General features: G+C 46.2%; 2 protein-coding genes across 2 annotated transcripts; both read left to right on the top strand.

The window, feature by feature from the left end:
• The first annotated feature begins 2,498 nt into the window (after positions 1-2,498).
• On the top strand, positions 2,499-5,117 carry LOC123068842 (uncharacterized). The gene is made up of 2 exons (XM_044491523.1): positions 2,499-4,246; positions 4,649-5,117. The coding sequence occupies exons 1-2, from the start codon at positions 2,725-2,727 to the stop codon at positions 4,786-4,788; spliced, it is 1,662 nt and encodes a 553-aa protein (XP_044347458.1). The 5' UTR covers positions 2,499-2,724; the 3' UTR covers positions 4,789-5,117.
• A 2,463-nt stretch (positions 5,118-7,580) lies between these two features.
• Positions 7,581-11,300, top strand: LOC123064935 (serine carboxypeptidase-like 17). The gene is made up of 11 exons (XM_044488324.1): positions 7,581-8,065; positions 8,153-8,229; positions 8,339-8,461; positions 8,818-8,920; positions 9,074-9,111; positions 9,211-9,312; positions 9,411-9,491; positions 9,598-9,738; positions 9,869-10,173; positions 10,297-10,342; positions 11,031-11,300. Exons 1-11 carry the CDS (start codon positions 7,762-7,764, stop codon positions 11,112-11,114), a joined length of 1,404 nt encoding a protein of 467 aa, XP_044344259.1. The 5' UTR covers positions 7,581-7,761; the 3' UTR covers positions 11,115-11,300.
• Positions 11,301-13,960: the final 2,660 nt, after the last annotated feature.

Raw genomic sequence — 13,960 nt, 5'->3', positions numbered from 1 at the left:
GCCCGCGGGTCGCGGCGGCGGCGGGATGGGCCCCGCGGGCCCGATCCGGGCCCGGCAGGCATGGCGCGGTGAAGACGGCGGCGGGGCGACGTGGCGCGTCGTGGTTGGACGAGGGGGCGGCGGCGGACATGTCCGACTGCGGGATGGACATGTCCGGCGGCGAGAGGTGGAAGAAGACTAGGGTTTGGACGAAAATTTCGGGGGAGGGGACTATTTTATAGGTAGAGGGAGCTAGGAGAATCCGAATGAGGAGCGGTTTTCGCCCACACGATCGTGATCGAACGACCGAGAGCATGGAGGGGAGTTTGCTGGGTTTTGGGCCACTTTGGAAGGGGTGTTGGACTGCACACAAAAGAGGCTTTTACGGTTACCCGGTTAACCGTTGGAGTATCAAACGACCTCCAAATGGCACGAAACTTGACAGGCGGTCTACAGGTGCTATACCAAGGCCGCTTGGCAAACCTCAGGCCATTCCGAGAAAGTTTAACACCCGCTCACAACAAGAGACAAAAAGGGGACGCCGGATGACATAGGAGTGTCGGATCGCGAAACGGACAACGGGGAAAATGCTCGGATGCATGAGATGAACACGTATGCAAAATGAAATGCACATGATGACATGACAAAATGCAACACGCAAGCAAATGACATGGCAACGACGGCGAATAACTGGCAGACACATGGCGCATCGAATCCGGGGCGTTACAATATATGTGGGGGCGCCCCTAGCACACCCCAGACAATTGTTAGCCGTGTACAACGCCCCCTCCATCGTTTACACCCTTGGTCATATTTTCGTAGTGCTTAGGCGAAACCCTGCTAGGATCACTTCACCATCACCGTCACCACGCCATCGTGCTGACGGAACTCATCTACTACCTCGACGTCTTGTTGGATCAAGAAGGCGAGGGACGTCGCCGAGCTGAACAAGTGCATAACGCGGAGGTGTCGTGCGTTCGGTACTTGGTCGTTTGAAGCGCGAAGAAGTTCGACTACATCAACCGCCTTGAGAAACGCTTCCGCTTACGGTCTACGAGGGTACGTAGACACACTCCCCCCCCCCGGTTGCTATGCATCTCCATGAATAGATCATTGCGTGTGCGTAGATTTTTTTTTATTTTCCATGCAACGTTTCCCAACAATATAAAGTCAAGACGGTTATTTTACCTGCATTTCTTTTTTGGTGGACTTGAGTCGTAAGAAAACCGTACTATTAAAGAGGGGGTCCACATAAAAAGGTTTGAATGGAATCATCACGTACACATCTTTATTTGCACCCACCTTCCATCTCGCTTCATGGGAGTTCCACTGTTTTTCTAAAAACCTGTCCTAGGGCTACCCAACGGTAGTACTGCTTGTAAGAGGTACTTCCGCTGATCCAATACCGCGTGTACTACTGCTTGTTGTTGTTGTTAGCATCATATAGGTTGTTCACCTAATTGCATATCTAGACAACCTATCTGTTGTTAAACCTAATTTGTTAAGAAAATTTAAAAATTAGTAGTTGCCTACTCAACCCCCCCCCAGTCAACCATATTGATCCTTTCACCAGCGCGCACCCCTCGCTCCGCCTCGCGCGCCCATTTGGGTTGGCCCATGAGCGGTGACAGGCACCCGTATTTTGTTTTTGTTTTTTTCCTACCGTTTTTGTTTTTTCTTATTTAAATAATTCAGGATTTCGAAATAGTTCAAAAAACTGAAAAAAAATAGAATTTTGAAAAAGTTTGTGGAGCCAAAAAAGTCCCTGAATTAGAACAATATTCACGAACTTGAAAAATGCTCGTTGTTTCAAATAATGCTAGTGAATTTGGATATTGATGAACATTTTTAAACATTATGGTGAACACATTTTGAATATGAAGAACATTTTATTTTGAAAAAACATGGATGATTTTTTTTTTTGACTTTTTATGAACATTTTGGGAAACTATGAAAAAAAATTAGAATTTAGGTTAAAAAAATTAAATCTTGATGAACAAATTTTGAATTCCATGACCCTTTTTTGTGTCCATTGAACAATTTTTGAATTTGAAGAAAAAAAATGTTCGTGGATATGAAAAGAAAATTCGCAAAAAAGGTGGAAAAGTAAAGAAGAAAAAAGAAAAGCAAAAGAAGAAAAAAAAATGAAAGAAAAAGAAACAGGTAAATGGGCCGGCCCATACGACACCCCCGCTGCGAGAAGGGGGGGGGGGGTACGCGCTACAGGGAAATGGGCCGTATAGGAGTCCCAACGCGAGGAATTTTTTTTAGGGGCCCAACGCGAGGAATAGGCGCGCCCGTTGGAGATGCCCTAGCCAGCCATGCGATGCGGGCTGTCAAACTCAGTAAAGAGGGAGGGCCGGGCCACGGATGCGTGAGGAGGCCCAAAATCCATGCAAACCTAGCCCTAGGTGTGCAGCAGACGGGCAAGAGAGGAGGGCCGTCCGTAGCAGGCTATCCAACGGCCGCCGTGTGTTGTGTTGTGTCTCGGAGAGAGAAACAGAGGCGTTTTGTAGATGTTTCCGCCGCCGCAGCCACTCCATTTCCCTTTCTTCCTCCTCCCACTCCAACTCCGACCCCAACCCCCTGTCCCCTTCTTCTTCCGCCGCCCGGAGGACTCGTCCTCTCCGTCTCGTGTTTGTCCATGAATCCGGCTCCGACTAGGACCTGATTCTCCTCCTTATTCTCCCCCCTCTATATAAATCCAAACAAATACCCTGTGTCTGTGTGATATCCAGATCTACCATGTCGCTGAAAGGCTACCACGAAGCCTCACTGCATCCGCCGGCTGCGTATGACGCGGCGGCGGCGGCGCCGGAGGCAGCGGAGTGGGACTGGGGGGAAGCCCTCCTCGACAGATCCGCCTACATGGTCGACAAGAAAGACCACGAGAAAAACCATACCTCCGCCTGCCGTCGATTTCGGAGGAGCCTGCACGACAGGGAGGTGGAGGTGGAGATGCAGGTCAGCCTGTTCATGGCGCCGCCGCCTCGCGTTTCCTACTTTTGCTGCTCCGCCAACTGCACCGACAACGACCACGGTGAACAAGGAGACACCCCCCGCTTGTTCATCCGCGAGCCTTGGATGATCGCCACGGAGGGTGACCTTGCCCTCTTCACTCTCTGCCACGGCCACAACCGTTCCTTCTACTCCGAAAGCAGCAACTACGACTACTTCCTCTACCAGGCAGCAGCCTCACCGGCGGGGAAGCCGGAACTCACCCGGCTCCCGCGGCCCCAACCCAACATGCTACCAGCTTTCGGAAGTCGCTGCTTCCCTACCGGCAGTATTGGCATCTTGCGTTACTGCAGCAACATCCCCACCGCCGCCCACAAAATCCCCTTGACGCCCCCCACCCCTATCCCCAGCCCCTCCGTCGCCCTTCCCCGCCCCCAAAGTATCCCCTTCACGCCCCCCACTTCCGTCCTCAGCCCCTCCGTCACCTCATATTCTCAAGCCCGCCCCAAGGATGATGCCTGTGATGCCTACAGGATTGCGGCGCTAGCCTACGACCCTTTCCACCCCAGCCATTCCGGATACTACCTCTGCACCTACGACTCCAAGGACCCTCGGTGGAGACGCACGCCCGCTGCCTCTCCACAGCCACCACCGCCTGAAGACTTTGTGTCCAGCAAGGTCATCACCATCCGCCGCTCTGGCTCCGGCTCCTGTTCCGGCATCATGGGCTGGGTCGACCTCTGGAGTGGCATGCTCCTCTGTGACGTGCTCGCTGCCGCCGCCGACACCCTCTGCATCCCGCTTCACTATCTCACCTTTCCAGAGCCGAGGCAGCTGCGAACTGAGCTCCCTCTTGCCACAGACATTGGATACCACTTTCGGGACATCGCCCTAGCCAATGACTCCGGCATCATCAGGTTTGTCGACCTTCAGGTCCACGCCGAACCCAGCCCGCGCTCGCAAACTCCTAGTGGCTGGACGGTGGTCACGTGGACCTTGGAGGGGCTCAATGGCGGTCTGGATGCCCTGTTTTTCCGGCAGGAGCACGAGATCCATTCTGGACATATCCACGGCTACAACCTGCCTCAGTCTCTCTTTGTTTCCAACCCCATCCTCAGCTCCGACAGAGATGGCGTCCTCTACCTCTTGACCAATGCCAGCAGCGAAAACACCAACAACATGCCGTCGAAGGTGATTGCTCTTGACCTCAACCAGAAGATGTTGCTGGACGTGCAGGAATTCGACAGGCAAAGACCCAGCTCCTACATGACCACTAGCATCTCCAGCTATCTCATGCCAGCTGCTGCAGGTACTGCACCATCGCCTCCCCTCCCCGTTAATTAATTATAACATACGTCGGTCATCGACATGCATGCCTTGCTCAAATTCATCTGAGACCAATGTAGACCATGGCATGAGTCTAGTTTTATCATCTAAGGTCAATCGATATGTTGGTTAATTAAGTAGTACAAGTTCATATATGACTTGAAAACTGACGACGCCTTTAGCTTGGTGACAACAAGATTCCCTTCCTGTTGACAAATTTCTTTTTCTTAACATGCATGCATGGATGTTCATTCTAGAACTAGCTAGAATTTGTCGTTGTAGACTCTTTTTTATCTGTTGGCTTTGTTAGTTGTGATTTTATTTTAATAAATGAGAAGGGCAAGGATTTATTTTTCACAACAAAAACTGTTCTTTTTCTGTGCAGTTTCAAAGGAGAAGGAGAGTATGAAACGGCGTGCGCCAAAGTCTATGGGATCCGCTCGCAAGAAGCAGCCTGCCATCGCTAACCCAGCAGCGGTAGGAGGAAAGGGTGATGTCGGGGATGCAATGGACTTGTCACAGTAGGTGGTTTGTTTGGTGGTTTGTTTGGGTACGAGTGCCCTTTGAGATGACTACCATCATGGATTCTTTGCTCTCACAAGTTTCAAACCATGCCATCCACCATCGCAGGAAGTAGTATGAATCAGAATTTTATTTATTAAGTTTATGATGGAGGTTAATTTAGGAGATGATTATTTATATTTAGAGCTCCCTCCAGGTGCCTGTTAATTTGCTTACTATTATTATTGTGCTCTAGGTAGCTAGTACAGGATGATGTCCCTGCATGGTTTGTAATCCCCTCCGTACCTGCTTTGTTTGACTTTCTACTATTGTTAAGGTTATTATGAATGTCTCGACTGCGTTTTGACCTTACTTACTATGTTAACTAGTGTAGTAGTTGTTGGGGCACTTGTATATGTGGCTCGATAGTGATCTCTACACTGTGCAAAGTGTCAATCTTGTCGATATGAAGATCCGATTACGTTACCACAATGTCATTCACGCACCATATATACATACTGGATTACTGGTCACTTGCAAGCAACTTCAGAATGGGTCCTATACCTTCTTCAATTCTATGTACATGCAGCTGTGGCACAAGTATTGGGTTGCTGCCTCCACCTGGGGGCAAATTCGTTTCTCTGTCTTACTCAGTCGATTGATATGGGGTCACGATTTTAAGCGCTCAAGACAGTTGCATGTATGCGATGTTGATGCTTCCATCTTATACGATGATCTGCCGTTTTTTGGTCGAGATGATGAGCGCAAGATGCACTGGCTCTCCTGGGAGGGAGATCTTGCCGAAACCAGAGGGATGTGGAGATTTGGGTTTGAGGAGGGACCTTCACGCCTTCAATATTGCCAAAATGCACGCTGAGGCTTGGTGAATTCTATAGACCCTCGAAAATTCCTATGTGCTATCAAGCTCCATTATACCGGCGGTGAGTGCCAGAATTTATTGTATATTTTCTCTAAAAATGAATTAACAGAAATACCCGATGCGCCTTCATATATACGGAAAAGGGTGAAGTCTATTTTAAACCTTATACTCATAGAGCCCGTCGGAATTGAACCCTCAAGTCCGAATCCCTGAAATCGATACCCTGACCTTTCAGAGCCCGGTCAATATCAACCATGCATTGATCCTAAACCTGTTTGTAGCATGAAAATAGGCAATCCTGACCGGGATTACTAGGTTCTCTCCCCGATTCAGGGTCCCTACATGTCATATTTTTCTTTCTCGCTGTTGTTTCTTCGAGCTGCCCGAGCGACTTTGCTTACCTCGTTGCAAGCACCTGCAGCAGCTAGCACTGCGGTGCGTAGCAAACTCCACGGTATACCCCAACGTTCCCCAGGTGTCTTTCCGCCGGTCGCCGGCAAGGGGTGCGCCGGTCCCATGTCACCTGCATGTCGTGCCGCCGGCCGTGGCCGCATGTTGAAGACCCCGAAGCGACGCAGATCGATCAAAGCTAGAAGGCATGTAAATTTCTACTTACGTACGTGAGCTAGCTCAGAATACATTATACATTCACCTGCCTTCCTGCTTAAAGCCAGCTTCTACGTACGTGAAACTGTGAAAGTACGCTGTTAAAAGAAAAGCATCGGATGAGTCAGCTCCTTGTCTTGCCGTGGTCCGACGGCATGCCGGCGCCGGCTTCGCCTGCCGCCGGGAATACGCTAGCTAGCTAGACACGTCTCCAAGCAGTACCTGAGTACCTTGGTCCTTGGTCACCATGTTCATGGCGCGCTGCACCACGTAGTAGCCAGCGATGTGGTTGCCGAGGGGACTTGAGCACGCCGTCTAGCAAGCGGGGTCATGTGTCTGTTGTACGTGCACACAGCATCGTGCACGTCCTGCCGGCCATCGTTGTGCAGGAGCTCGCCGGCACACGGGTCCGCCGCGTCGACCTGGAAGCTCGCGCCGCGCTGCTCTACCATTTCCTGATCGTGCAAACACGGTTCCGCCAAGTCGACGTGAGCGCAGCCACCTCCACACCGTGCACGCCATCGCGTGCCGTCCTCCTAGCTCACGTTCCTCCTCTGACGAGTGACGACTCGCCGCGCACCGGCGACATCGTGCTCTGCATGAAGGGCACCTCCATAGATTCCCCGCGTGGGCCATGCGAACCGGAAAACGCCCGCACCCGACGCCCTTCATCTGCAATGCCCAGCCTCTTGCTTCTCGGCGCCGTGCTGATTTCAGAAGAGAGGATTGAGGATAGAAGATGAATATGACATGTGGGACAGAGATTTCAGTGAGAGCAGACTATGATCCCGGGTGGGATTGATATTTTCCCGGTGCGCCAAATTGGTCCAGGGTTGATGTTGACCGGGATTAGAAAGGTTAGGGTACAGATTTCAGGGATTTAGAGGTGGAGGTTCAACTCCGACGAGGTCTACGAGTTTAAGGTTTAAAACAGACTTTACCCTACGGAAAAAAACACAGAAGAGATGCAATGCAGATACGATGAATTTGTACAGTATGCTCGTTTGATGGCTATGTGCATCTTAGCTATTCTGAGGCGAGTGTCGTTCTTTATTTTTTGTATCCGCTCGATGCTACATTTTAGGTTAATAAAATCATCCTTTGTCGGAAAAATAGCACTAACAGAAGAGCCAGTACTACAGGACAAAGAGCTCACTTGCTCCAGGCCTCCCTTGTGTTAATTAACGTTGTCTCATTACTCGTGTGACGCGTGCGACTATTAAAAATTTTAAACCAGCAAATTACCTACTAACACAGCTTTCATGGTGCTTTAGGGCTACTATCATATCATATAGCGTCCAGCCAAAGCACAGCGGCGCTGGCTTCTAGCTGTAGGGGCGTTGAGTCAGATCTGTTTCTCCATTGAATTGAGTTGAAAACACGGTCATCTACCTAATGACAACGCAATTTCATTCTTTTAAGGAGTCCAATGATCCTTTAACTACAAACTGAGCCGGGTTTGATGCGCCATGTTCCTGCCCAACAGCTTTTAGCAAGGCGAGGAGGAGACAATGGAAGATAGGAGCCATGGCTTGGCGCTGGGGGTGAGCTTTCTCCTCCTCCTCATCGTCGCCGGCATCGCGCAGAGCGACAGAGAGAAGAACAAGACCACTATGGTGAGCCATCTCCCTGGCTTCCATGGCCCCCTTCCCTTCTCCATGGAAACAGGCTATGTGGAAGTGGACGACCGCAATGGCGTCCGCCTCTTCTACTACTTCGTTCAGTCGGAGACGAGCCCGGCGGAGGACCCCGTCTTGCTCTGGCTCACGGGCGGCCCGGGGTGCTCCGCCTTCTCCGGCCTTGCCTACGAGATCGGTAACTATTTGCTCAACCATTTTCCATTCTCATCATGCCCTGATTGATATGCTTAACCATTTTACTTATTGGTTGTTGCTATTGCAGGCCCTCTCAGCTTTCAGCCTGATTCCTACACCGATGGTCTGCCAGAGCTGGTGTACAGACAAGATTCTTGGACCAAGGCTAGTATCTTCTTTCAGCCACCCATCTAGTAGGACTTTATTCGATCACTAATTAATCATGTAAGTACAATTGCAGCTTCTAATTATGCTTCTGTCTAACCACCACTAGGTTGCCAATGTAATCTTTCTGGATTCCCCTGTTGGAGCTGGCTTTTCATACTCTGCAACAGACCAAGGGTACAAGTCCTGCGACACCAAAGCCGTTGACCAAACTGCCATCTTCCTTACCAAGGTCCGTCCAATCACATATTATTATCATCGTCTTATCACTCATAGTAATTAGCTTTGCTCTCCATCGTACGTGCTTATTATAATACTCCCTCCGTCCGGAAATATTTGTCATCAAAATGAATAAAAGGGGATGTATCTAGATGTATTTTAGTTCTAGATACACCCCTTTTTGTCCATTTTGATGACAAGTTTTTCCGGACGGAGGGAGTACTACTATTCTACACACCAATACTTCTGAAACTTCCCATCTTCAGACATTTCCTACTACTTTTACATGCTGTTTGGTGTGTAGAATTCATATTTATTTTATAGGTAATTATTCCGAATTCTTACGATCGTTGTTTTCTCCATGTGCAGTGGTATGAGGAGCATCCACAGTTCTTACTGAATCCACTTTTCATTGCCGGAGATTCGTATTCTGGCTTAATTGCGCCTCCGCTAACCTTTCAAGTTGCTAAGGGTATGCTTGTTTCTTAGTATTACAAATATTGCATTTTTCCTATAAAATTGAAAACTTTGGCATATAACATTTCTCTACTCAAATAACCCTTGACTTTACTGTTAAAACCTCAGTGTTCTGCTTCAAATTACCAATCCCGTGCCTCTTTTCCAGGTATAGAAATGGGCGACAAGCCACTTCTTAATCTGAAGGTCACACAACCTTTCTTTATTCTTGGAACAATTAACGCAGGTTATCTTTGTGTTGCCTTCTAAGAAGCTACTAACGTTCTAACATATATATCACTACAGGGTTATATCATAGGCAACCCAGTAACGGATCGCAAGTTCGATTCGCCAGCCATAGTTCCTTATGCCCATAGGATGGGCCTCATATCTGACGAACGATATGAGGTGGTAGAGGGGATCACATCCTTTCTTTCACACAGTATTGAGTTGAGCTATTTCATTCATTTGTGATGATTAAAAAAATTCTATGTGCTAAATTTCAGATATACAGGGAAAGTTGTGGTGCAGACACCGGTATGAACCGAAACATACAATGTAAAAATTGCCATGACGCGATAGATAAGGTACAATAATACCAGCAGAAAGGGAACTTTAAGAGCCTTTTGTCTCTATTATTAACGATGCTTCTTTTCAAAGTTGATTAACGATGCTTTTTATTCTGATTTGTAGTGTTTGAAGGGCATAAACATACATCACATCCTAGAACCCGAATGTTCTTCCGAACACAATGGAAATTCAGATAGCGGCAGGATGCTGCTTGACTACGGCAATGCAGAGCTTGGCTTGTCCGATATTTCTTCGGAGTGCAGAGTAAGTGGCCAAGAAACCTAGCTTAAATGGCTTAAGATTTTCTTCTTTGCTAATTAAATTGACCATGTTTATTTTGAACTTTATACAACATTGTTTGTGCCACCACTATATATATGACTACTGCATGCAGGAGAAAGGATACAGCATGTCCGGCATCTGGGCAAACAACAGGGCGGTGAGGGAGGCTCTGGGTGTTCACAAGGGAACTGTTCCTGTGTGGCTGAGGTGCAACCACGGCACGCCATACACCACCGACATCAGGAGCAGCGTGGAGTATCACCGGAGCCTGACCAGCAGAGGCTACCGGAGCCTGATCTACAGCGGCGACCACGACATGACGGTGCCTTTCATCGGCACCCAGGCGTGGATCCGCTCCCTCGGCTTCGCCGTCGTCGATGAGTGGAGGCCATGGTATGCCACCGGCCAAGTTGCTGGGTGAGTACGTTTGAGCCGCTACAAGTGAGATCCCGCTAGTAGTTTTCTCCCATCAGCTTGGGGAAACTTTTACGTTGTTGATTTGTGATGCCCTTGATTGAGCTGCATTTCATTTGTGTGCAGGTTTACAACGCTCTACGCCAACAATCTCACTTTTGCGACGATCAAGGTATGTATAAGGGACTAGCTAGTTTGTTTTTAAACCGAGGCAAAAGTTTTGCCCCATATATTAATTAGGAGAGAAGAATAGAGTTTATTAGGGCTACAACACACTCCACAGCGATACAAAGGCATTACTCTCCCGGCATGATTGACGCAGCTTCTTAGCCCCGGCAGCAACCCAAAGTGTCGCCTCCACTTAGATGAGGGCTAGAATTACAAATGGCGGTGCACTTTTTTGGCGGAACACCCATGCATTACGCTCATTACAGAGGGCCCAAGAGGTGAGCAAGGCAAGGGAGGCCAACGCCTTCCCGTTGGGAACGTAGGAGTCGGAGAGCGCGATCCACCACTCTTTGGTGGATCCAAAATGATGTCAGACAGAGGTGTCGATGCTTTCGAGTTGCAACCATTCCTTGATTATGCCCCAAAGCTGAATGGAAAACCGACATCCGAAAATAAGGCGATCGACCGTTTCCTGCTCGCGCCTACAGAGGGGGACAAAGGCCACAGTTTGGTCATCCACGTTTGCCCAATCTGTCCGCTGTCCACATTCTATTTTGGGCGGCCAACTAAGCGAAGAACTTCACTTTGGGAGAGGGACTGGCTAGTTTGATGTATCGACTCTATTTGTTAATTTGCTACTCTATTTGTTTGTCATGCCAAGCAAGTGTTTCTTTGTTTGTCTGATTGATCAGGGTGGTGGTCACACTGCTCCAGAGTACAGGCCCAAGGAATGCTTGGCCATGGTCGACAAATGGCTCTCCGGTCGTCCTCTCTAACTCGTCTTCTCGCGCGCATCACATCTGCTTCCTCTTGTTACGGACATAAGAATTTTGGATTCAGGAAGAATACTATTCTACTGTCTGTAACCTACTACTATTAAGTTTGTCAATGTATAGCGTGACATGGTATATATAACATTTGCATGTTTATCATCGTCAAGGCAATACAAGTGTGATGATCCAGCCTATGCATCGACTGATGCATGCAACTTTCTATTTTATTTATTTTGACGGAGATGCAAATATTTTTTGTTGAACACAGTACAGACACAGACGCTCATATATAAGTGCTTATAATTTTTTGGGAATTTATTAACAATTTTGGAAAAAAAATGTTCAGGTTTGTTAAATTTTCATACATAATTTGAAATTCCAAAATAGTTGAATTTTTTTAAGAAATGGTTGGGACATAAGAAAATGTTCATGTTAATTCATAATGACATAAATTGCAAGTAATAGAAGCATTCAAATTATAAAAAACTACATGCTCACGGAAGCACCTGTCCAGCACACTCCTGACTCCTCTCAACTGGTGTATTTTTGCACTATGGATAAATGACCACAACTTCTTGCAACAGCCTCGCACAGACATATGAGGCATCCATGTCAAGTTTGAATGACTTCCGACACCCGTTTACGAGTGCGACATGTTTGATCATTTATTAGCCTTTTTGTCACGGAGAAAACTCATGAAAATGAAAAAATTGTCAAAAGTCCAAATAAATTGGCATGATACCTGAATTGGTCAAAGAAGCTGGTGGAAAGAAATTAAGTCATTTGACGAATGTTGAAAAACAACGAGCTTTCAAATAGACCCTTCTAGCCTCTACCTGAACTGTCCCCGTTGGGCATGGTCTATTTGTGGACATTGTTAAAATGACTCCAACTTCTGCAAGCAGGTAGGCATGCCTATGGTAGGAATCCATGCCTGATTTCGATGACTTTTGACACATTATGCAAGTTACGACACATACGACCATTTATCGGCCATTTTTAACCGAGGAAAATCCAAAAAATGTAAAACTTGTCGAAAACTCAAACAACTTGGCGTGTGCCTTGAATTGGTCATACAAGGCCATGAAAAAAAATATTGTGACCATTTAGGTACGTTGAGAAATGAGGTGCTCCCAAATGGACCCTTCAACCCGAACACTGTTCGTTGAACATGGTATTTTCTTGGAAATGTCAGAAGTGACCCCAACTTTCGCAAGTAGGTGGGCATGCCCATGTTAGGCATACATGCCTGGTTTGAATCACTTTCGACACAATATGCATATTGCAACATGTCTAGTAATTTGTCGCCTTTTTTCATTGGGAAACTCCAGAAAATGCAAAACTTATCAAAAGCCACAATAACTTGGCATGGTGCGTTGAATTGGTCATACAATGCCATGGGAAAAACTTGAGGTCATTTCAAGGATGTCGAGAAACAATGTGCTCTCAGACGGAGCCTTCTGGCCTACCCGGATACCCTTCGTTCAACATGGTTTATTTTTGTGCGTACTTGAAATAATCTCAATTTTTTCCACCAGGTGAGCATATGTCCATGGTAGGCATCCACGTCAAATTTGAACGATTTCCGACACCGTATGCAAGTTGCGACTCGTCTGGCCATTTATGGGTATTTTTTGACCAAGAAAACTCTATAAAATGCAAAATTTGTCGAAATCAAAACAACTTGCCATGGTTTCTTGAATTGGTCATATAAGTCCATGGAAACAAATTGGGGCCATTTCATGGATGTCTGGAAACAATCGGCCTTCTGGCCTACGCGGACACCCTTCATTGAACATGGTCTATTTTTGACATTTTTTAAATGACCCCAACTTTTGCAAGAAAATGGGCATGCCCATGGTAGATATCCATGCAAAGTTTGATCAAATTCATGCACTTTGCACGTTGCGACATGTTCGGTCATTTATTGACTTGTTTTTTCCCGAGGAAACTCCAGAAAATGCAAAATCCATCGAAAACCAAAACAACTTCACATGGTGCCTTGAATTGGTCATATAAGTACATGAAAAAATTGGATTATTTCAAGAATGTCGAGAAACAACGTGCTCACAAACGAAGCCTTCTGCCTACATGGGCACCCTTAGCTGAACATGACTTATTTTCTAAAAATTCTTGAAAATAACCCTAACTTTTTTAATAAGGTGGGCATGCCCATGGTAAGCATCCATGTCAGATTTGAACAAATTATGACACCGTCTGCAATCTGCGAGATGTCTTGCCATTTATCAACTTTTTTCCAAAAAAATCTGAAAAATTCAAATTTGTTAGTGTTTCTTCAATAAACTTTTGATTTCTTTTTAAATGTTCGTATTCGAAATTTTGTTCGCTCTTTTTAAAAATATTCGTGTTTTGACATGCTGAGCAATTTTGGAAGACACAGTTCTTTTGAATTTTCTGTACAATTTTTTAAATGCAAATATTTAGATTTTTGAACAAAATATGTAAAGGCAAACATTTTTTGAAATTTTGAGCAAATGTTTAAAAGCACAAATTGGTTTGGGGACCTTCTAGAAGGTCCATGAATCAATTGTTTTTTGTGTTTTGTTTCTCTTTTCTATCACCTTTTTCTTCTTTTTTCTTTTAAAAATCGCAAAATTAAAAAAATTCAACATATTCAAAATTTACCCATTTTTTTTAAAAAAAAATGAAAATTTCAAAAGAAAAATCACAATTTCAAAAATTGTTTTTCTATTTCATAAATTGCAGAATTCTAAACGTGTTTATGCTTTTCGAAAAATGTTCGGAGTTTCCATATTTTCTTCACGTTTTCGAAAATTATTCACAATTTAATTAAATGTTTGTAGTTTCAAAATATTTCAATGTCTCAA

This window comes from Triticum aestivum, chromosome 3B (genome assembly GCF_018294505.1).
Source record: "Triticum aestivum cultivar Chinese Spring chromosome 3B, IWGSC CS RefSeq v2.1, whole genome shotgun sequence".
Taxonomy (NCBI): domain Eukaryota; kingdom Viridiplantae; phylum Streptophyta; class Magnoliopsida; order Poales; family Poaceae; genus Triticum; species Triticum aestivum.
This window is presented reverse-complemented; position numbering and strand designations above follow the sequence as displayed.